Source organism: Lutra lutra, chromosome 1 (assembly GCF_902655055.1).
Source record: "Lutra lutra chromosome 1, mLutLut1.2, whole genome shotgun sequence".
NCBI lineage: Eukaryota > Metazoa > Chordata > Mammalia > Carnivora > Mustelidae > Lutra > Lutra lutra.
This window is the reverse complement of record NC_062278.1, coordinates 222,033,266-222,052,947: the sequence shown is the minus strand read 5'-3', so window position 1 is coordinate 222,052,947 and position 19,682 is coordinate 222,033,266. Positions and strand designations below refer to the sequence as shown.

General features: G+C 64.3%; 2 protein-coding genes across 9 annotated transcripts in view; one reads left to right on the top strand and one right to left on the bottom strand.

Moving 5' to 3' along the window:
• The window catches only part of DOT1L (DOT1 like histone lysine methyltransferase), a 60,034-nt gene extending 43,495 nt beyond the window's left edge, over window positions 1-16,539 (top strand). The window contains exons 17-30 of one of the 6 annotated variants that reach the window (XR_007123739.1): window positions 80-181; window positions 519-656; window positions 1,361-1,486; window positions 2,726-3,210; window positions 3,381-3,516; window positions 3,883-4,029; window positions 5,084-5,198; window positions 6,089-6,666; window positions 6,959-7,161; window positions 9,774-9,838; window positions 10,239-11,168; window positions 11,861-12,434; window positions 13,949-15,291; window positions 15,340-16,539. Coding sequence is in view for 5 of the 6 variants with exons in the window: in XM_047709759.1 (XP_047565715.1) it covers window positions 80-181; window positions 519-656; window positions 1,361-1,486; window positions 2,726-3,210; window positions 3,381-3,516; window positions 3,883-4,029; window positions 5,084-5,198; window positions 6,089-6,666; window positions 6,959-7,161; window positions 9,774-9,838; window positions 10,239-11,168; window positions 11,861-12,399 (3,564 nt within the window). In the remaining variant the exon portion in view is untranslated. Of the gene's footprint in view, window positions 1-79; window positions 182-518; window positions 657-1,360; window positions 1,487-2,725; window positions 3,211-3,380; window positions 3,517-3,882; window positions 4,030-5,083; window positions 5,199-6,088; window positions 6,667-6,958; window positions 7,162-9,773; window positions 9,839-10,238; window positions 11,169-11,266; window positions 11,398-11,860; window positions 12,435-13,948 lie in introns of those variants that run through there. The other 5 variants (XM_047709767.1, XM_047709759.1, XM_047709771.1 and 2 more) reach the window with 5 other exon arrangements.
• On the bottom strand, window positions 2,766-19,557 carry PLEKHJ1 (pleckstrin homology domain containing J1). 3 transcript variants are annotated; one of them, XR_007123877.1, is made up of 6 exons: window positions 19,148-19,557; window positions 18,987-19,054; window positions 17,892-17,982; window positions 17,748-17,811; window positions 17,308-17,649; window positions 2,766-2,776 (listed from the first exon to the last, which is right to left on the bottom strand). XR_007123877.1 is itself a non-coding variant. In XM_047711238.1 (6 exons), exons 1-6 carry the CDS (start codon window positions 19,239-19,241, stop codon window positions 17,584-17,586), a joined length of 450 nt encoding a protein of 149 aa, XP_047567194.1. In that variant the 5' UTR covers window positions 19,242-19,349; the 3' UTR covers window positions 17,101-17,583. The 3 variants fall into 3 exon arrangements, 2 of the variants coding, with proteins under 2 accessions (XP_047567194.1, XP_047567181.1); XM_047711238.1 differs by lacking the exon at window positions 2,766-2,776 and adding an exon at window positions 18,692-18,758 and having other exon boundaries at window positions 17,101-17,649; window positions 19,148-19,349; XM_047711225.1 differs by lacking the exon at window positions 2,766-2,776 and having other exon boundaries at window positions 17,101-17,649.
• Window positions 19,558-19,682: the final 125 nt, after the last annotated feature.

Genomic DNA, 19,682 nt, shown 5'->3' with positions numbered 1-19,682 from the left:
GGCTGGGGCACGTCCGGCCCTTTGTGGGAGGGGACGTGGCGGGGACAGGGCCTTGCCGTCACCTTGCTGCATCCCCCAGGAGAAGAACGCCCGGTTGCTGGGCGCCGCGCAGCAGCTGTTTGGCCACTGCCAGGCCCAGAAGGAGGAGATCAAGAGGCTCTTCCAGCAGAAGCTGGACGAGGTGGGGTGCTGGGACTATGCTTGCCACTGGGCCTCCCGGGGCGGGATGCGGGCGCGGGGGGTTCCTTCCCGGTGTTTGGACTTACCGCGTCTGCTGACAGAGGGCGTGGAGTGTACGTAGTTGGAGCGCTGCTGGTGTGGGTTCGTGCCTTGGGGTCGTCCTTGTCCCTTCTCTGGGCCACCATAGGTCCTCTCTGCGACCTCCATCGGCCACCAGCCCAGCCCGCCCCTTCCTGCCCCCAGACGGCCCCCAGCCCCCCATCCCCTCATCCCCTGCCCTCAGCCTGCCGCTGCGTGCTCTGGCCTGAGAGCCCACCTCTGCTGTCGTGTGTCCGCAGCTGGGAGTGAAGGCGCTGACCTACAACGACCTGATCCAGGCGCAGAAGGAGATCTCGGCCCACAACCAGCAGCTGCGGGAGCAGACGGAGCAGCTGCAAAAGGACAATGGGGAGCTGAGGACGCAGAGCCTGCGGCTGGTGGGGGCGCGGCGCGGGCGGCGGTGGCAGGGCGTGCGGGTGGCGGGTGGGGCGCCGGGACGGAGAGCTTCCAGGCATCCTTCTCGAGGACCAGTTTGCCACGACTCCCTAGTCTGCAGCAGGCCATTTCAGGACCCCCCACCGCCAGCCTGCCCGCATCCCCAGTGCGTTCCTTTCCCGGGCTCTCAGCACCCTGGAGCCCACGGGGCCCACGACCCTTCCAAAGGCTCATGCGCTTTCACTCGATGGAGCTTTCCAGGAGCCCAGACTTTGATATCCTCCTGGCACCCCTACAGCCCCATGCTGGTCTCTTTGACGAGCCCTAGGGTCAGGGGGCACATGTTCTGGGACCTCATTGCCCTGGAGACCAGGGCACGTTTGCTGGGCGTGCGGGAGCGTCACGTCTGATGGAGCCTTCCTGTCCCATTCTGTGGGCACCCTTGCCTTGCTCCCCGTGGGCGTGCTTACTGAGGAGCCCGGTTTCTACCCTGGGCCGCCTCCTAGCCCGGCCTTCTCTTAGTGGGTTCCCTTGCCGGACACACAGGTGTTCAGAGACACCTGCCCAGACATTGGCTGGGTCTCCCTTCAGAGCCCAGGGTCTGCCTTCTGCCGAGCGGACAGGTGCCCCCCCAACAGTGGCGCGTGCTCCACGGCAAAGGTCTGCCCGGCCGGGACTCACAACCGTGACCTCCTCATCCCCACAGCTCAAGGCTCGGTGTGAAGAGCTGAAGCTGGACTGGTCCACGCTGTCCCTGGAGAACCTGCTGAAGGAGAAGCAGGCCCTGAGGACCCAGATCTCCGAGAAGCAGAGGCACTGTCTGGAGCTACAGGTGGGACAAGCACCGCGGAGGCCCCTGTACTCCCGGGGCAGTGCTGCCGGCCGCCCCCGCCGGGCCGTCCTGCTCCTGGGCCAGGCCATCGGTCGTGGTATTGGGAAGCAGCCTGGACGTCCCGTGTCTGGCCTTCAAAGGGGAGCAGAGGGCTTGGCAGCCGAGGGGCCCTGCTTGCTCCAAGGCATCTCAGGCTCCTCAGCAACCCAGCATTTCGCCTGTGCCCCTTAGTGAGTCACTCGTGAAGTCGCTGTGAGGAGGCCGGTGTTTGCACAGTAGATCCCGGGAGCTGCCCCTCTGCCGAGAAGGGTAGCGTATGTGTCAGGGTCTGGCGGGAAGCAGGGCAGGAGGGAAGGAGAAACGGACGGTCTCTCTCCTGTCCCGGTTTCCCGGAGTTGGCCGGCTGGGTGTGTAGCCTTCCGGTGACCACAGGACCATAGCACGGTGTGCGGTGTGGGCGTCGGTGGCACCGGCAAGCTCTGTTTTTGCAAGGCTGTGGCCCCCCCTTGGGCTGGCGTCTCCCCAGCCTGGCTTCACCGCTCACGGGAAGCTGCTCACCAGCCCTCGGGGTCTTCCGAGTGTTGTTTTGTTACAAAACGATGCCGCAATGAATTGTTCCGCACGGAAGACTCCGGTTAAGGGTGTTTCTTAAAGACCTGCTCTCCAAAGCGGGTCTGTGAATGGTGTGAGATCCTGGGGTCCGGGCCACCTGCCCTCTGAAGGGCCATGACTCTGGGGAGCCTGGCACAGAGGAGGTTTGCTGACCCCGTTGGCCCAGCCAGGCCTTACTTCTGTGCTGCTATGTGTGAGCGGCTGCTAGGCTGCTAACTCCTCTGTGCAGTAACGGCACGTTCGTGAGGGGCGAACCACAAAGCAGAGAGACCGGAGAGAAAATCCCCAGAGCCCTGCGCGATGGGAGGGAAGCCCACAGCCACGGTTTTCGCCGCCGGTTTATATGTAGGCTCTTTCATCACAGACGGGGTCCCAGCTCCCCGTTCCCGTCCCCCAAGCGCACGTCGGCGGAACGCCCTGGACACCAGCTGTTCTGTCTGGTGTCCCCGGAGCTTCCTGCCCCGTGCCGGGCCGTTGGCTTCCACATCACCCCCACAGCCGGTCTGTGTCCTTGCAGGCCCTCTGGGGCTGCGTCCGTCTGCGTTGGCTGGGTGGCCGGGTGGGGCGTGTCCGGGGGGCCTCAGGCCCTGGGCCGAGCAGCAGCCTGAGCCTCTCCCCACCCGGCAGATCAGCATCGTGGAGCTGGAGAAGAGCCAGCGGCGGCAGGAGCTTCTGCAGCTGAAGTCGTGCGTGCCGCCTGACGACGGCCTGTCAGCGCACCTGCGCGGGAAGGGTGCCCTGGGCCGGGAGCTGGAGGCTGAGCCTGGCCGTCTGCACCTCGACCTGGACGGCCCCAAGTTCTCGCTGCCCCACTTGAGCAGCGCTAGCCCGGAGCTCTCCATGAACGGCCACGTGGCCGGCTACGAGGTGTGTGGTGCGCTGAGCCGGCCCTCGTCCAAGCAGAACACGCCCCAGTACCTGGCCTCCCCGCTGGACCAGGACGTCGTGCCCTGCACCCCCAGCCACGGTGGCCGGCCGCGGCTCGAAAAGATGGCGGGCCTGGCCTTGCCCGACTACACCCGGCTCTCCCCGGCCAAGCTGGTGCTGAGGCGACACCTCAGCCAGGACCACGCGGCTGGTGGCAAGCCTGCGGCCGGCGAGCTACACCCGCGGTGAGTCCACTCTGGTGCCCGGGGGGGCCACCTTGGGGTCTGGTGAGCCAGCACCCAGCGGTCTGGGAGAGACCCTGGGGTGTGCGCTGAGCCCGGGCCACTGGCTCTAGACGCAGACCCGAGGCTGCGGGCATCCCCAGAGGAGGAACCAGGGCTGTGTCTCGTTCCAGAGCTGAGCATGCCAAGGAGAACGGCCTTCTATACCAGAGCCCTGGCATCGCCAACGGTATCAAGCTGAGCCCTCAGGACCCACGACCGTCGTCCCCCATGGCCTTACAGATGACAGGGGAGAGGGGCAGCGAGAAGGTGAGAGCAGGACCTATGTCGTGGAGGGTGTGTGGTGGGTGTCCTGAGCCAGGCCATTAGGAGAGGCCCTCCAGGCAAGGGCCAGGCAGGGGACCTGGGATGAGCCTGGGACACGGTGCCGCAGCGGAGCCCCCGTGGGGGGGCCGTTGTCCGTAGAGACGGGAGGGAGAGTAGAGAGTCTGTGGGCAAGTAATGGGGGGGGGGCTGGGATTTTAGGAGGAGGAACTGTGTCTCAGGACAAGGGACCTCCTCCTGTGCTGAGGACGGGAGTGGGGGGTGGGGATGTCCCCGTGGTCCTCGGGTGGTGCTGGTGGCCTGGCGCGACTGGCCAGCAGGAGCGAGGCCGGGCTGGTGGTATGTGTGCAGGGTGTGAAGGAGCGCGCCTACGCCAGCAGCGGGGAGGCCATCACCAGCCTGCCCGTCAGCATCCCGCTCAGCACCGTGCAGCCCAGCAAACTACCCGTCAGCATCCCCCTGGCCAGCGTGGTGCTGCCCAGCCGCGCCGAGAAGGTGGTGAGTACGTGCCGGCCGGGGGCAGTATTGGCCCCGGGTGACTGGCCCAGGCCCTTGGGCTCCACAGTGTGGTGTGTAGGCGAAGAGGGGGTCTCGGCGGGCTTTTTTCCCTGTGAGACCTGCTTTCTGTCGAATGGCCTGCTGATGGGTGTGGGGTGTACCACGACCCCCAAGACAGAGCCCCAGAATGCAGAGTTGGTTACAGTAACATTTTCCCCTTTTCATCTCCCGATGTTTTTGTGGAGGGTGGTATGTTTGGGTGGAGACGGAATTGAATTCCGGATTCGGTAGAAGCGTGAAGCCCCACTCCCCTGCTCCTGTCTCACGTGTGGGCCCCCGTGGGAGCTCCGTCTTGCATGACGTGGGCTCGGCTCTGTGTGAGTGGGGACGTGATTCGCGTACCGTCTGCTTGGCTGATGTGCACCTTCTAGTGGCCTTCAGTTCGTTCACCAAGTTGTGCAGCCGACACCTGTCCACAGATTGTGTCACATGCGTGGATTCACACCCCGCGTGGCCTTCTGTGTCTGGTTCCCACCCTGCGCATCATGGGCTCGGGGGGCCACACATGCGAGCGCCTGACTCCTGCTGGTGGCCGGGACACTCCCCCACGTGTACAGACCACGTCGTGTTTATCTGCTCTCCTGCGGGCAGACGTGTTGTTTCCACCCGTGGCTGTTACGAGTCACGGTGATGTGAATGTGCGTGTACAGATGTGTGGGTGCGTGTCTCCATCCTGTTCCACACAGGAGTGGAATCACGGTTTGGATCACAGCTGCTGTCCCTGCTCCCTTCGTCCCCAGCCTGACGTTTGCTATTAGCAAAACAGTCCTTTGGAACAGATATCTGCCCCTCCCCTTGACAGAACCTTCTGACCGCTACCTGCAGTGCTCAAACCCCGAGCAGGTCGCTTCCCCTTCTGTGCGCCGGCTCCCACATACCCGCCATTCTCCCTGCCTCGGTCCCTTTGCACATCCTCTGGCTCATGTCGGGGACTCCCTCCCTGCCCTTAGTCTCCAGCCCTGGCTCATCTGACAGTGTGGACTTTTTCTCACAGAGAAGCACCCCCAGCCCTGTGTCGCAGACCCGAGAGTCCTCGTCCACACTTGAAAAGCAGACGGGCGCTAATGCCCACGGCACTGGAAGCAAAAGCCTCGCTCCAGCTCCTGCAGGTCAGACGGCTTCTCCTGCACCTGGGTCCTGCCTCCAGCCCTGCCCCCAGGGCCCAGCCCGCCCCAGCCTCTGCTGCTGCTATTGGAAGGAGGAGGAGCTGGGGCAGGCTGGGTGGAGGGGAGGCCCCCAGATCTGGCATGCTGGGCTCTGAGCAGGCCCATCTCCTCCTGGCCACGGGGTCAGCCGCTGTGCCCTGGGGTTAGCGGCTCTAGGCTGGACCTTGGTTCACGTCAGGAGCCTCTGGCCTGAGGCATGCTGCCGTTTCCTCCTGGAGGTCAGCCGGGGCAGGCAGTGAGCCCTACTGACTGGTGATGTCCTGGGGGAGCAGCCTGCTCTCCATCTGGGCTCTGAGGCCCCTTCAGAGACCCTGGTCATTGCTGGCAGAGGCCTCCGCAGACTACACACAGGGCCGGGTGGCCCACGCACCTCTGCGGCAGGGGGGCTCTGTCCCAGCCACTCGGCCCTGGGGGCGGTGGGCGTGCCGGTGACACCAGCCCTGGGGCCGGTCGCCAATTTGCCCGCCACCTGTGTTAATGTAAGGAGGGCAGGGCCTCCTCTCGTGTCCAGCAGCCCTTCCTCTGGGGCAGGGAGGCCCGGGTCTGTGCAGGAGACGGACCTCAGTAGGGCTTCTTGCAGCTTAGGGAGCCCCTTGTGGGGGGGTGCCCAGGCCCACTTGGAGTTGTCGGGTTCCAGCACCAGGGGTCCTCACGCATCCAGAAGTGCCTGCTCTGGAGCCCCCGGGCTGGCCCAGCCATGCCCAGCTCACGGGTGCTTGTCTCCCATGTTCGGTGGAACCCACGGAGGGCGGGTTCCCGGGCGCAGAGCTTTGTGGCTGGCAGCTCCCGAGGCAGTGGCGTCCGCCCCTGACAGAGCCTGTCCTTCCTGGCAGGCTTCTACACGGGCTCCGGGGCTGTCAGCGGGGCCCTGGCAGGCAGCCCAGCCCCCCTGGCTCCCGGAGCCGAGCCCAGCGCCTTGGACGAGGTCTCAAGCTCAGGAAGCCTGTTCGCCGGCGTGGGGCCCTGTGGCTCCGCCCCGCAGCACCCGCCCCTGCTCCCACAGTCCCGCGGCTCTGCTGCGGCCTCCCCCGCCCACCCGCTCTGCGCTAGCCCACGGCTCAGCAACGCTGCCCAGGGCCCGCTGCCCGAGGCCAACAAAGGGGACCTTCCCTCCGAGGCCGGCGTCTCAGACCCCGAGGGCGAGGCCAAGAGGAGGATTGTCTTTACCATCTCGGCTGGCGGCGGCGCCAAACAGTCGCCTCCTGGCAAACCCAGCCCTCTGCCCATGGGCGCCCGCGGGGACAGCGGCCAGGGTCATGGGCCAGACAGCCGTAAGCGGGGCAGGAGAAAGCGGGCGGCGGCCGGGACCCCCAGCCTGAGCTCTGGCGTGTCGCCCAAGCGTCGGGCCCTGCCGTCTGTTGCCGGCCTCTTCACACAGTCTTCAGGGTCGCCGCTGAACCTCACCTCGATGGTAAGTCCAGGGCCGGCTGGGGGGCAGGGACACGGTGGGGAGGGCAGGCCAGCTCATCTGGCCCACGCAGGTGTCTCACGTGGTGTCTCACGTTCCCAGCCTGGCCAGGATGGCAGGGCCCCAGGAGCACCTAGGCCACCTTCCTCCGAGGGCAGCAGGCTGGCTCTGCCGTTGCTCAGCAGCCTGAGGTCTAGGGCAGGTCTGGGCAGCAGGGACCCGAGCAAAGCCCGCGGGTGCTGGCGCCCAGGGAGCCCGTTGACAGGCTTGTGCTGTGTCTGTGCTGGTCCCTCAGGTCAGCAACATTAACCAGCCTTTGGAAATCACGGCCATCTCGTCCCCTGAGAGTCTGAAGAGCTCCCCTGTCCCTTACCAGGACAACGACCAGCCGCCCGTTCTCAAGAAGGAGAAGCCCTTGAGCCAGACCAATGGGGCCCACTACTCCCCACTGACCTCAGACGAGGAGCAGGGCTCCGAGGACGAGCCGGGCAGCGCCAGGCGAGTGGGGCCAGATGGGGTGGGCGCGGGGCGTCCATGGGCGCGGCTTCTGGAAGGAAAGGCCCTCGTGATGAGGTCGCCCTCCCGGGGCAGCATCTGGTTACTGTCAGTGGGTGCCAGGGCCCTGCCCGTGGCCTGTCCGTTGCTGTCCGCAGTGCCGTAGAGCGGCCATGCTCGAGTAGGTGGTCCCCCCAGATTGCTCACCTTTACATGGCGAGAAGCCAGTCGGGAAGGGCCTGGGCGGTCCTCCCACCTGATATGTCACACCTAGGGCAGGCCAGCACCCTGGGCATGGGGTTGCCTTGTCGCCTAGTTCCCGGTGCCTCGTTCTTGGTGCGCGTGTCACTTGGTTGGAGCAGACGGGCGTGCAGGCGGCCATGGCAGGCAGGGGCTCAAGAGAGTGGACACTGCACGTGGGGGTGTTTGAGCGAGAACAGTGTCCCCTCCTAATGTGGGACAGCGTTATTCTGTTGAACTCGTGTGGCCCGTTACTTGTGTGAAGAGTGCAGCCCAGTGAGTTTGGGTATGTTCCCAGAGTTGTGCAAACATTATCAGTATCAATTCTAGAACATTCTTATGACCCCAGAAAAAGGCCCGTGTCCCTTAACACTGACTCCCCAGCCCTGGCTCCCACCCTCTTCTCTCTGTGTGGACGGGACTCCTCTGGGGCCTCCTGGGAGTGGGGACCTGCAGGAACAGGTCCTTCTGCGTCTGGCTCCTCTCCCTGAGCCCCGTGTCCTCGGGGTCCCTCCGCGTGTGGCAGGGGTCGGGTCCCTTCCTTCCTGAGGCTGGACCGTGTTCCCGCGTGGGGATGGACTGCACACACCGTAGTCATTTGTTACGTGCTGGTGGATGCCTGGGGTGTCGGGTGTTTAGCTAACGGGGTAACGCTGCTGTGAGCGCCCCATGCTGCCCTCTGTCTGAAGACATTTTCCGTTGGGGCCCCTGGCTCAGTTGGTTAGGTGTCCGACTTGATTTTGGCTCAGGTCGGGGTCTCAGGGTCCTGCGTCGGGCTCCCGTGAGGTCTGCGGGAGGGCTCGCTCTCCTCCCTCTGCCCCTCCCCTGCTCATGCACCATGCATGCCTGCGCTCTCTCTCTCTTCTCAAATAAGCGAGTAAGTCTTGAAAAAAAAGAGAAGAAAATATTTTCAGTCTCCCAGGTGTGGAACCGCTGGGCCAGACGGCGACTCCGTGTTTAATGTTCCGAGGAACCTTCCGCAGCAGCCGTCTTCACGTGCCCCGTCGGCGGGAGGGAGCCAGTGTTGCCACGCTCTCCCGGCTCCCATTACTGTCTGGTTTTGTTTCCTAACGCAATAGCCTTTCCCAGGGGTTTAGGGGTCTCACCGGCACTCTGAGTGTCCTTGCGCTCTGACCAGGGGCGTGGAGCATCTGCTTGTGGCTCACGGCCGTGTGTGTGTGTCCGTGGAGAGACGTCGTTCCGGTCCTGCGTTGTTGTCGGGCTGTAGGAGTTCTCTCCTGTGCGGACGGGCGGTCTCTTATGTGACGCCTGCTCCGTGAATGTCCTCGGGTCTCTGGGTCTGTCATCTCACGTTTTCGCAGGTGTCTGAAGGACAGGAGTGTTGAGTCTTGGTCCGGTCTCGTTTCTCTCCCTCTTTTTTCCTTGCCCACGCCCGGTGGCTGGTCTAGGCTCGTTCATCTTGTTCCTCTTCTGTAGACATAAATTACGTTTTTATTTTTATTTTTTTTTTATTTTTTTTTTTTTAAAGATTTTATTTATTTATTTGAGAGAGAGACAGTGAGAGAGAGCATGAGCGAGGAGAAGGTCAGAGAGAGAAGCGGACTCCCCGCGGAGCCGGGAGCCGATGCGGGACTCGATCCCGGGACTCCAGGATCATGACCTGAGCCCAAGGCAGTCGTCCAACTAACTGAGCCACCCAGGCGTCCCATAAATTACGTTTTTAGAAGTTCTATACTCGAGTGCTTTTCTTTCTTTCTTTTTTTTTTTTTAAGATTTTATTTATTTATTTGACAGAGATCACAAGCAGGCAGAGAAGCAGGCAGAGAGATGGGGGGAAGCAGGCTCCCCGCCGAGCAGAGAGCCCGATGTGGGGCTCAATCCCAGGTCTCTGGGATCATGACCTGAGCTGAAGGCAGAGGCTTTAATCCACTGAGCCACCCAGGTGCCCTCGAGTGCTTTTCTTTTGTGTTGGGAATGTCCAGCCTCTCCATTTCCAAATTCTTTGGGTCAGTTTTCTTGTGTTTCTGGAGGTCACGGTGTTCTTTGGGACGTGCCGTGGAAGCATGGGCATGTAGCGTGTACTGTTCTGTGGTCTGGCATGTGCCATGCGCTCTGTGTCATGTGGGTGACACGCCATTGTTGACATGGTGCTTGGAGCTATTATGAGCCTCGGGCATGACACAGAGCTGGCTCCAGCTGGGACTTTGGGCGTCTCTCTGTGTTGCGATGTGACGCCCCCGTTCCCAAGCTCTCAGCTTTGTCCCCCTCCTACAATCAGGATCCCGCTCCCCACCAGGGGCTCGGGCTCTGCCCAGCAGTCACAGTCCCCTCTAGAGAAGTCTGCAGGCAGGTGGGTTGGGCAGTCAGTGTGCAAATGGATTTCAAACCTCCATCATCTATTTTTTTCTTGATAGAATTGAGAGGAAAATTGCAACCATCTCCTTAGAAAGCAAATCTCCTCCAAAAACCTTGGAAAGTGGTGAGTGGCTATGTGCCCTTCCTTGTAACTCCCAGGCTCAAGGTGACCTGGCCCCAGGGTGTGGCCTCAACCCTCAGGACCACCCACTCTGGGCTTCTAAAATTGTCTCTGGGTGATGTCGAATGCCTCCCGTGTCCCCATGACAGCTGGTCTCAATACTGCCAGGCGGCAGTCCGTCCCCTGCTGGTCGAACTGGGCCAGTGTCTGACACTGTGAGCACGCCGACGCCCCTCAGCCCACCCACAGACCCTCCGGGTCTCTGGCTCCCCATCCCGTCCCACCTTGCCCCGCTTGGCCGCCTGATCCCCCAGCAGGGGCACGTGTGGACCGTAGCACACTTCCCTCGGGCGGGAGGGGCTGGCTCTGAGCCCTGGGCCTCACCGGCTCTGGTTCTCATCAGGTGGTGGCCTGACCGGGAGGAAGCCGGCGCCTGCCAGCGAGCCCGCCAACAGCAGCAAGTGGAAATCCACCTTCTCGCCCATCTCCGACCTCGGCCTGGCCAAGTGCGCCGACAGCCCGCTGCAGGCCAGCTCCGCCCTGAGCCAGAACTCCCTGTTCGCTTTCCGGCCACCCCTAGAGGAGCCTGGCCTGGCCGATGCCAAGCTGGCTGCCCACCCGAGGAAGGGCTTTCCCGGTGCCCTGGCGGGGGCCGGGGGACTAAGCCCCAGCAGCAACCCTCCCAACGGCTTCGCCTTCAGCGGGGGCCTGACCGCCGACCTCAGTTTACACAGCTTCAGCGATGGTGCTTCTCTCTCCCACAAGATCCCGGAGGCGGCCAGCCTGAGTGGCCCCCTGAGCTTTCCCACCCCGAGGGGCAAGGAGGGTGCCGCTGCAGAGCCCGGCACCTTCGTGAACAAGAGGCAGCTGGACGGACTGAGTGGCCCCAAGGGCAGAGAGGCGGGCGAGCCGGGCCTCCCAGCATGTGGGCCCCCAGACAAGGCCTCGCTGACGCACAGCAAGCCGGGCAAGGGCCGGGACCGCGAGCCCGACTTAAAGAATGGCCACAACCTCTTCATTTCTGCCGCCACGGTGCCTCCCGGGGGCCTTCTCAGCGGCCCGGGCCTCGCCACAGCGGCGTCCTCGACGGTCAGCGCGGCTCCCTCAGCCCAGACACACCGCCCCTTCCTGGGCACCTTTGCCCCCGGCCCGCAGTTCGCCCTGGGTCCCATGTCCCTGCAGGCCAACCTGGGCTCGTCCGTGCTGCAGTCCCTGTTCAGCTCTGTGCCGGCCGCCGCTGGCCTGGTGCACGTCTCATCCGCCGCGACCAGACTGACCAACTCGCACGCCATGGGCAGCTTCTCCTCTGGGGTGGCAGGCGGCGCAGTTGGAGGTAGGCAGACACGCACCTCCCTCGTCTGAATCGCGGGTCCTGCGGGCCGCACACTGTCGCCCTCCCGGACCGTGGGGCTAATGACAACTGCTTTACAGGTTCCCTTGCAGGGCCCCCTAAGGGGCGAGAGGCTGTGCCCACCTGTCCCCTGGGGGCCACTTTGCACCTGCCACCTTGCTCCTTTTCATGAGACGCAGATGCGCCTGTGGTGTGGGCAGCGCACTCGCGCGTGAGTCGGCCTGCGCCAGGCCCTCTGGTTGTGACGGCGTCCCTTGTACCTTCAGGAGAGCTGGCGCCACAGCTAGGACTGGGTTTCCTCCCCGTGGAGGTCGTCTGTCCCACCCGACACGGCCCACGGGCTCTGGGCCGCTTCGGGGCTGTTGCTGGGCCAGAGCGAGGGGCCACAGCAGCTGCTGTGTGGGGGCACCGTGGAGGGGGGACCCGGGCCTCCGCGGCAGGCTCCTTGCTGGGCGCAGGCGGGTGGCGGGCTGGGAGCCGGGGGGCGTGGCCCGGCACTGGCCTGCAGGGGCGTCGCACCTGGCCACCCTCGCCGAGCTGCTTGCTGCTTTGCCCCTGCCCTTGCGACGCCCACGGAGCTGCGGCTGCTGTCTGCTTCCCCGTTGTGGTGTCTCTCTGCGCTTGGCCGGACACTGCCCACCTGTTGAAGCTGAGTTTTTCTCTCCTGTTTGCAGGTGTCTTTAACCACGCGGTGCCTTCCGCCTCCGCTCGTCCGTTTGGAGCCAGTTTCGGCAGCGGGGCAGCGTGTCGCAGCGGCACGCTGGGCTTAACCGCGCTGCAGGCGGTGGCTGGCGCCCCCGCGTCTTCCTTTCAGGCCCCGCCCCCGCCCCCGCAGGGGCAGCCCGCCCTCCCCGCACCCCCTCCCCCTAACGCTGCCTTGCCTCCTGCCCCTGCGCTGCTCCCGGCTAACCCTGAGCCCGTGCTTCTGCAGAACCTCGCGTCCCTCCCAGCTAACCAGGCTTTCTTACCCGCCGCCTCTGCCGCCTCTCTGCAGCCTGCTAACGCCTCTCTGTCCGTCAAGCTCGCCTCCCTCCCGCACAAGGCCCCCCGCCCCTCCTTCACGGTGCACCACCAGCCCCTGCCCGGGCTGGCCCTGGCCCAGGCTGCGCCCGTGATCCCGCAGGCCAGCTCCACGGGGCCGTCTGCCGTGTGGGTTTCCCTTGGCATGCCGCCTCCGTATGCCGCGCGCCTTGCGGGGGTTAAGCCGAGATAAAGACCTTGCTTAGCTAGCCGTTCGTATTCTGTAAGGTAAGGCTAGAGCCCAACCAGGGGGCCCGTACGAGACCCTGAACTATCTGTCCTTCCTTCCGCAGAGAGTGGAGGGGCCCAGGGGACCCAGGCTGTTCTGCCTCGGGTGGAGACAGTTGGCTCTGAGAGTGCAAGGGAAGACAGAGCGCAGGGAGGCGAGGGAAGCTGGGCGGCCAGACAAGGCTGGCCGTGCCTTCTGGCCTCCCGGGCGGCTGAGCAGCCACTATGGGGCTCCAGGGGATGGCCAGCTCCCACCACCTGGCCCAGCCCTTTATGGCAAGCCCGCTTGGGGCCCTGCCTAGCAGAGGTTGCCGGGAGGAGGTGGAGGAGGCCCATAGCCTGGCCTGTTTAGTTGGATGGAGCCTGTGATCGTTATCCTCAGGCTTCATGTCTGTGGCCGCGGGGGACGGGGGCCCCCCGGGGCAGCTCAGAGCTCAGCTTTGCCGTTGGTCTGCTCCAGGGCCCCCCGCAGGCCTGTCTCCCTGAAGGCACCATTAGGGCTTTAAGAAAAGACCGCGTGTGAGGGGTTGTTCAAACTCGGTGCTCGTGCCTGTGCAGGCCCCGGGAGCCAGCGGGCGCGGGGCTGTGGAGGGACAGCCTTGTCGTGATGCACAGCTCCTGCTGCTCGCGGGGGTGCAGCCCGTGCTTGGCCGTGCGTGGAGTCGGTGCAGGGCAGTGTAGGAAGGGCCCGTCTTTGGAAGCGGGTGGACGGTCGTCATAAGGCCTTCCAGGGGTTTCGGTCTGTGCCTTCGCTGGCCGCGTGTGGGCGTTAGAGAGCGAGGCCCTGGCAGCTGCTGCTTGGCGTCCCTGGGGGCGTCCCTGGGGCCAAGGACTCAAGGAAAGGAAGCCAGGCGCTAATGGGGCACTGGGGCCGGGCCGTCCTCTGCTGTCTGCCGTGTGTTTACGTGCAAACAGGCGTGGGACCGCCGGAGTCTGATGGCCTCCCGGTCAGGGCACAGGTTGGTGGACAGCCTTCCCTCAAGTCTGGGGACAGGCTGTGCCACAGTCCTCTCAGAAAAGCCCAGAAGGCAGAGCGGCTTTGGTGCGCGCAGGGCGGGGGGGGGGGGGTCTCACGCCATCAGGGAAGGTGTGCGGCCGGGACTGGCTTTGAAGAGCTCCGAGGTGTGCGTGTGGAAGCTCGTGCGCATCAGGCTCCTGGGCCTGGCCCACGGCGGACTGCCGCCTTCTGGTCCCCTGCCCCGTGGCTGTCACGGGAGGTCTCCGTGGTCTGGACTGGGAGCAGGGCCTGGCATGTGGTCAGGGAGGGCCTTGGTGCCCAGGCTCCTGGTAGGGGGAGATGGGAGGATGGGGACCTGCTGCCTCTGAGTGGACCAGGGGCGTGGCACCAGGGGTCCCCACCAGGAGAGGTGGGGCCTGCAGCGACCATGTTCTGTCCGACTGTCCGTCCATCTGTCTGTAGGAGGCTTTGGTTCCCTGGCCTGGGGGAAGGTCCGGGCTCCCCTGCGTGGGATGCTGACGCTGTGCTGTCTTTCCTCCCGCGCGGGTCTCCGCAGGTAACTAGGATTTCTACCTCAACCGCGAGACCTATGCAAGGCCGGCCCGGCCAGTGGCCCCAGGATGGCGAGGACGGACCGCAGACAGGGACGAGGCTCTACTGTGAATCCGCGCTGTGCAGACCCACAGAGGCGCTGGGGCCCGGCCGCGGCTCATGCTGTCGATAGTTTTAGATAAAGTATTTATCATTTTTTAAAAAGTATAAACAACTCTGACTTATTTTACTCCACCGAAGTCATAAGGCGACCCGTTGAGAAGTGTAAGTACTGTGTGTGAGAGGACCTACCTACCGACGTCCCGGAGGCCTGCCTGCCGCCGCGCCGGCCGCCGTCCCGGTGCTATCTCCACGCGGGCCTCGGCCCGCTTGCGCTCTTGGTGCTGACCGGAGGTTGACCAACGCCAAACCAGGCCGCGAGGCGCCTGCCCTATTTATTCCCGCCGCTCTTCCTATACCAAAGGCACGGCCGTCTCCAGGCAGAGGGTGGCTGGCTCTGTCGTGACATTCCTCAGAAGAGGCCCTGTCCCCGAGGGGGCACTCGCCCCCGCCCCATCACTGTGAACGGCTCCTGCAGACTGGTGGCCGCTCCGGCCTGGCATCGGCGCCTTTGGCATAGGAACGGCCGGCGGGCGCGGGCCCGGTCAGAGCCTCCCCTGTCGTGCGCGGCCCCGTTCTGAGTGGTGCTTGAGGAAGGGCTGGTACCCGACCCCCAGCGGCAGCGGGCCCGGTGCAGCAAGTGCATTTACTTTGGTTCCGCTCGGCTCGGGCTCCCCCCCGCGGTCCGCCGGAGCGTGCGGCAAGCTCCCGGCACGGGCGCTGGGCAGTCAAGGGGGCTGGGCTGTCTGTACAGAAGAGAGTCACGCTGAGGAGTGACAGTATTTTATAGAGATGTGATAAAAATTTATAAATTTCATAGACTTGGCTTCATATATTTTTAGATTGTTTAATGCACAGTAAACTAAAGAAGAAAAAAGTGAGGGGAAAACCTTTCTATTTATTCAAGTGCACACAGTGGCACGGGCCCAGGGCCGGCCCTCCGCCCCCAACTGCGTGCCCGCGGTTCCTGAGGCGGAGTGCTTGGCCCCGTGCCCTGCCCAAGGCCCTCTGGCCCTTCTGTGCTGCTCCGCTGCTGCCCCACCCGCCCTACAGCCGCTGTGATGGTGCCTAGGAGTGAAGGTGCTGGGAGTGAAGGTGCTTGGTAGTGAGTGCCCCTCCCCGCATTCACCGGCCAGGGCAGAGCCGGGAGAGCTGTCCAGATGCTTCCAGAAAGTGCCAGCAGGGTTCTCCAGCTCCTCCAGCGTAACAGTCTGACCAGTGTCAAGTCTGTGCGCAGTCTTCAAAAGGGTGCGTCCAGAAGTCCCCAGGCCCCTGAAAGGGCGAACGTTAGCCAAGGTCCTGGCAGGGGGCCCTGGACCCCAAGATGGGTGCTTTAGGAAGGGCTGAGCTGGTGAGGTAGGAGCCCTGTTCTCAGGTGCTTGCACCCACCGAGGAACACTGGGAACTTGCCTCTTACCAGAGGTGGGCTGTGCATCACGGGTGGGCCCTGAGCTCCTGCCTGGGGAGGGTCAGGGCACCGGGCCGGCTTGGCCCTGCTTCCTCCTGATCCCCACTCTCCTGAGGGGCAGGCAGATGCCTTGAGGCACGCAGGCCAAAGAGGGCCACTGCAGGGCCCTTTCCTGCCCGCAGCCGCCTCCTGAAAGCAGACTGATCTGTGCGGCGCAGGTCTGGCCGTCAGCGGGCTCCCTGGTTCCCCCAGACTGGGGCCTGCCAGAGCTCTGCTTTCCTGCCTGCCCTGGGGGTGGCCCAGAGCAATAGTTGAGGCAGAAGATGGTGCTCGTGATGGGTTCTTGAAACTGGCCCGTCCTTCCGTAACTGGCCGCCCTGGCTCCTGCCCTCTGGGTTGGTGCTCCCGGCGCATGAAGGTGCTGTGCCTCTCCCCTGTGAACCCAAACCCCCGCCCCCCAGGACAGGGCAGTGTTTGCTCCCCCCCATCAGGCGCACAGGGCTCCCTGAAAAGATACAGGGTGGATGGCAGAGGTCACACAGGAGTCCCCGGGGTAGAACAGAGCAGCCCTGTCCAGGCACACGGCACGTCACCTCCGGGGGGCCTCCTGCGGACGTGCTATACCGAGTCTCCCAGCACAGACGCTCGTGTGGAGACACGATCCCTAGTGTGAGGCAGGCGGCACATGGGGGCGTGGAGCCCCGGGGCTGCCGCTGACCTCGGGCCACTTCAGGGAAGTCTGTGGGTCACAGGTGGCTCTGCTCAGGAAAACCTAACCATGAACATGGCCCTCCCGGGCAGCTGGCCGGGCCTTGCAGCTATGGACTGTGATTTCTCCAAGGCTCACGTGCCCCTCTATACCCACCCCACCTGCCCTCATTCCCACGGTCCAGCCACACTGGTTTCGTCTCCCATGTTTCTTGACCTTGATTTGTAACTCCCGACAGGGCTTTGCTTTTGTGTTTCTGGTAGACTGTGTCTCAGTTGGGGGTGCTGGGCTGCTGGCTTGACCCTCTTCTAAGAGAACGCCAATGCATTTTGCGTTTCCACCTCTAGACGCTGTAATAAAATACTTGTTTTCACTTGAACCTGGTCTGCTCGCAGCATTTCTTTCTGACTGTGATGCAAGGAGAGGCATGAGGGCCAGGGGCCAAGCTCCCCACTCCCCAAGCCGGGAGGACAAGGACTCACAGCGGGAGCCTGGCAAGCTCCTTCAGGCAGTCATGGGACCAAGGCCCACAGCAAGCACCCATCTCAGGGAGGTCCAGTCCCTCCTGAACGCACACCTGATTAGGTCAGGCCCACCAGGATACCTCTCATGGGTGGTTTTTTTTTTTTTTTTTTTTTTTTTAAAAACAAACTGATTTAGGACTCCCAAGGTTTGCAGAACCCTTTCCAGAGTTGTGCCTGTACTCAAGGGGAGGCCTAGGAACTGGGGTCACAGATCATCTTTGGTTTCAATCAGACCACCCTTCTGTTGTCTCCTGGGGCCTAGTCAGCACCACAGGCCCCATGGGCCAAGCAAAGTCCCAGTCTCCGCGCCTCAACCTGGTCTGATTCCAGGTCTCTGTGCCTCTCCTGGAGCAGCCCTGCCTCACTCCAACCACCTCGGGGCAGCAGCCCCTCCCCGCATTCACCACAGCACCATCCCACGTGGAAAAGAGGTCCCTTTATTTGAGTACAACAAGCACGCTGGCCTGAGAGTGAAGGCGTCCTGCTCCGCCCAGAAGCATCGGCCAAGGCCTGCCCCAGTGGCAGGAGAATTCACAGTGGCTCCGGGAGGCACAGCCCCCCACGTCCTTCACAGCATCGTCTAGCTACGTACATTCAGTCTGCACAGGGCAGAAGGGGTACACCAGCCTCAGAGGCCCCAGGTGGATGGACCCGAGGGGTCGGCCACAGCTTCTAGGAGTGGACACTTGTCCCCCGGTAGCAGCATGGGGCACCCAACAGGTGCCAGACCAGTCCGGGTCGGGGGTGGCGTGTTCCTGGGTTGTTTCTCCAACCCGCCCCTGCCCACCCCCACCAATCTTGGGCTTTCGAAGTCTTTAAGCCAAGCACCTGCAGCAGGAAATCCAGGCTTGACCAAGAAACCCAGGGTGCAGAGAGGATGGGGAGGTCTTCTTCCAGACTCAGGCCTTCAAGCCACCCAGCTGGAACCTGGCCTCCTCAGATATGCCGAACTGCTCCAGGGGGTCCTGTGTGGGTGAAGGGACAGCATGAGCCCAGGCCCCAGAGGGCCCTGCCCCACCCCCACGCCCGGCTCCCACCCCTGGCCCCCAGACCCTCCGCGCACCTTGCCAGTCATCTTCTGGATCTCGTTTCTGTAGAATATGAGGCTTCTCCGCATGAACTCGTAGCTGGGAGAGCAAGTGGCACGTGTTCACAGAGCCCTGCTGTACTCCTGCCCCAGACCCTCCCAGGCAGGCCCACACCCCACCTGGCTCGCCGCAGAGCCCCCATCCACTCCTGACACTGCTCCTCACTGCAGCAGGCAAAGTGATACTTCCTCTCAGGGTCCTCCAGGAAGCCTGCAGAGGGAGCAGCCCCCGTCCATTCCGCTCACTGCCCTGCCCCGCCCCACCCCACCCAGAGCCCGCCACAGGCCTCAGCTTCCTGTTGCCTCTGTCCAAGTGTCCCCTCCTCCAGTCCAAGGCCAGGCTCATCCCTTCCCACCAGCCGTGCTGGGGACTGAACTGTGTCCTCAAGTCCGTACGTTCAAGTCCTAACCCCTAGAACCTAAAAACGCGGCCCTACCTGCATGCAGGACGATTACCGATGCAACTACTTAGAGAAGATCAACTGGGAGCAGGTGGGCACCAACCCTGATCCCACCAGGAATGACTCCACAAAGGCAAAGAGCCCCTTGGACTGCCGGCGGCCCCCAGGAGCCAGGATGGCCTGGGGAAGCGTCCCCTGGCAAGGAACCACCCCTGCAGACACCCTGTTGGAGGACTTGTGCCCTCCTGGACGGGGCGAGCACACGTTTCTCTCGTTTGAGCGCCACACCAGAAAATCGGCGACTCCGCCGCTCTCAAGACGACCCCGGGGGGATCCTCCGCAGGACATCAGACAGTGCAGTGCTTCCCAGCAAGAGAGACCGTCCTAGAGGAACTGCGGCTGCAGCTAGAAAGGGGTTGCGCCCCAGGGGAAGAGCCGGGCCCGCCCTCAGGACTTCGCTCCAGGCCGACGGACGCCGCGGCGGGGCCCGGGAGGGGAAGGGCAGGGCCGGGCACTCACTGATGGAGAAGCCGCTGGGCTCCTCCTGGGTGACTCTGCAGCGCTCCAGCAGCAGGGCTCCGACGGGCTGCGGGCAGACGGGGCGAGGGCGTGGGTGGGGACGGGCCTCCGCGGGGACCCCGACACGCCCCGCCCCCCGGGCCCCAGCTCGGCCCCGCCACCCGCGCCGACCCCGACCCCGACCGGACCCCCGCCCCCAGCCCCGCCCCGCCGGCCCGCGACCCGGCCCCGCCCCCCGCCGGGCCACGGCCCCCGGCCCCGACCCTCGGCTCCGGACCCCCGCCCGCCGGCCCACCTCGGCCTCGTCCGTCCGGAAGTAGAAGAGAAAGTTGGCCACCAGCTTCACAAGCCGCCTTTTCAGCACTGCGGGCACAGGGCGGGCTCATTCGGGCTCGCGGCCGCCCACGCCCCCCCCCCCCCGGCCGCCCGGCCCGCCCGGCCCACCGGCCCGCTCACCGCTGCCTTTCTTGGGACCCCGCATGCCCAGCTCCGCCGCCAGCTCGGCCGGCTGCCGGGACAGCGCCTGCAGCTCCTTCTCGTTGTAGCGCATGGCGCTGCCGGGACCCACACCGCGGAGCGCGGACCGCGCCCTCCCGGCCGCCGTCCCCACTCGCGCCAAAAAGGTTGCACAGCGCCGTCCCGGAAGCGCTGCCGCAGCCACTGCGCTTGCGCGCCCCCGAGCCACGCATTCTGCGGGTCGCCGACGCGCGGCGCTGGTGTGTGTGGGGGGGGGGGGGGTTCGGCGCTACGCGAAGCCCGCGTGGGGCGCACGCGATACTAGACGACACGCAAAATCCTCGTAGATAAGCATGAAATAAGCTGGATCCGGGGTGGGAACAGAGGAAGGTCCCCTCACGATTGGTGGCGCCCTTTACCGACGAGTGGGAGCCGGTGAGACCTGACCCCGCGCGTTAGGCGTTGAGGGCCTGGTGCGCACGCGCACTTCGAGTTCAGCGCTCATCAGCCCCGCCCCCTTTCCTCGCGCCTCCGG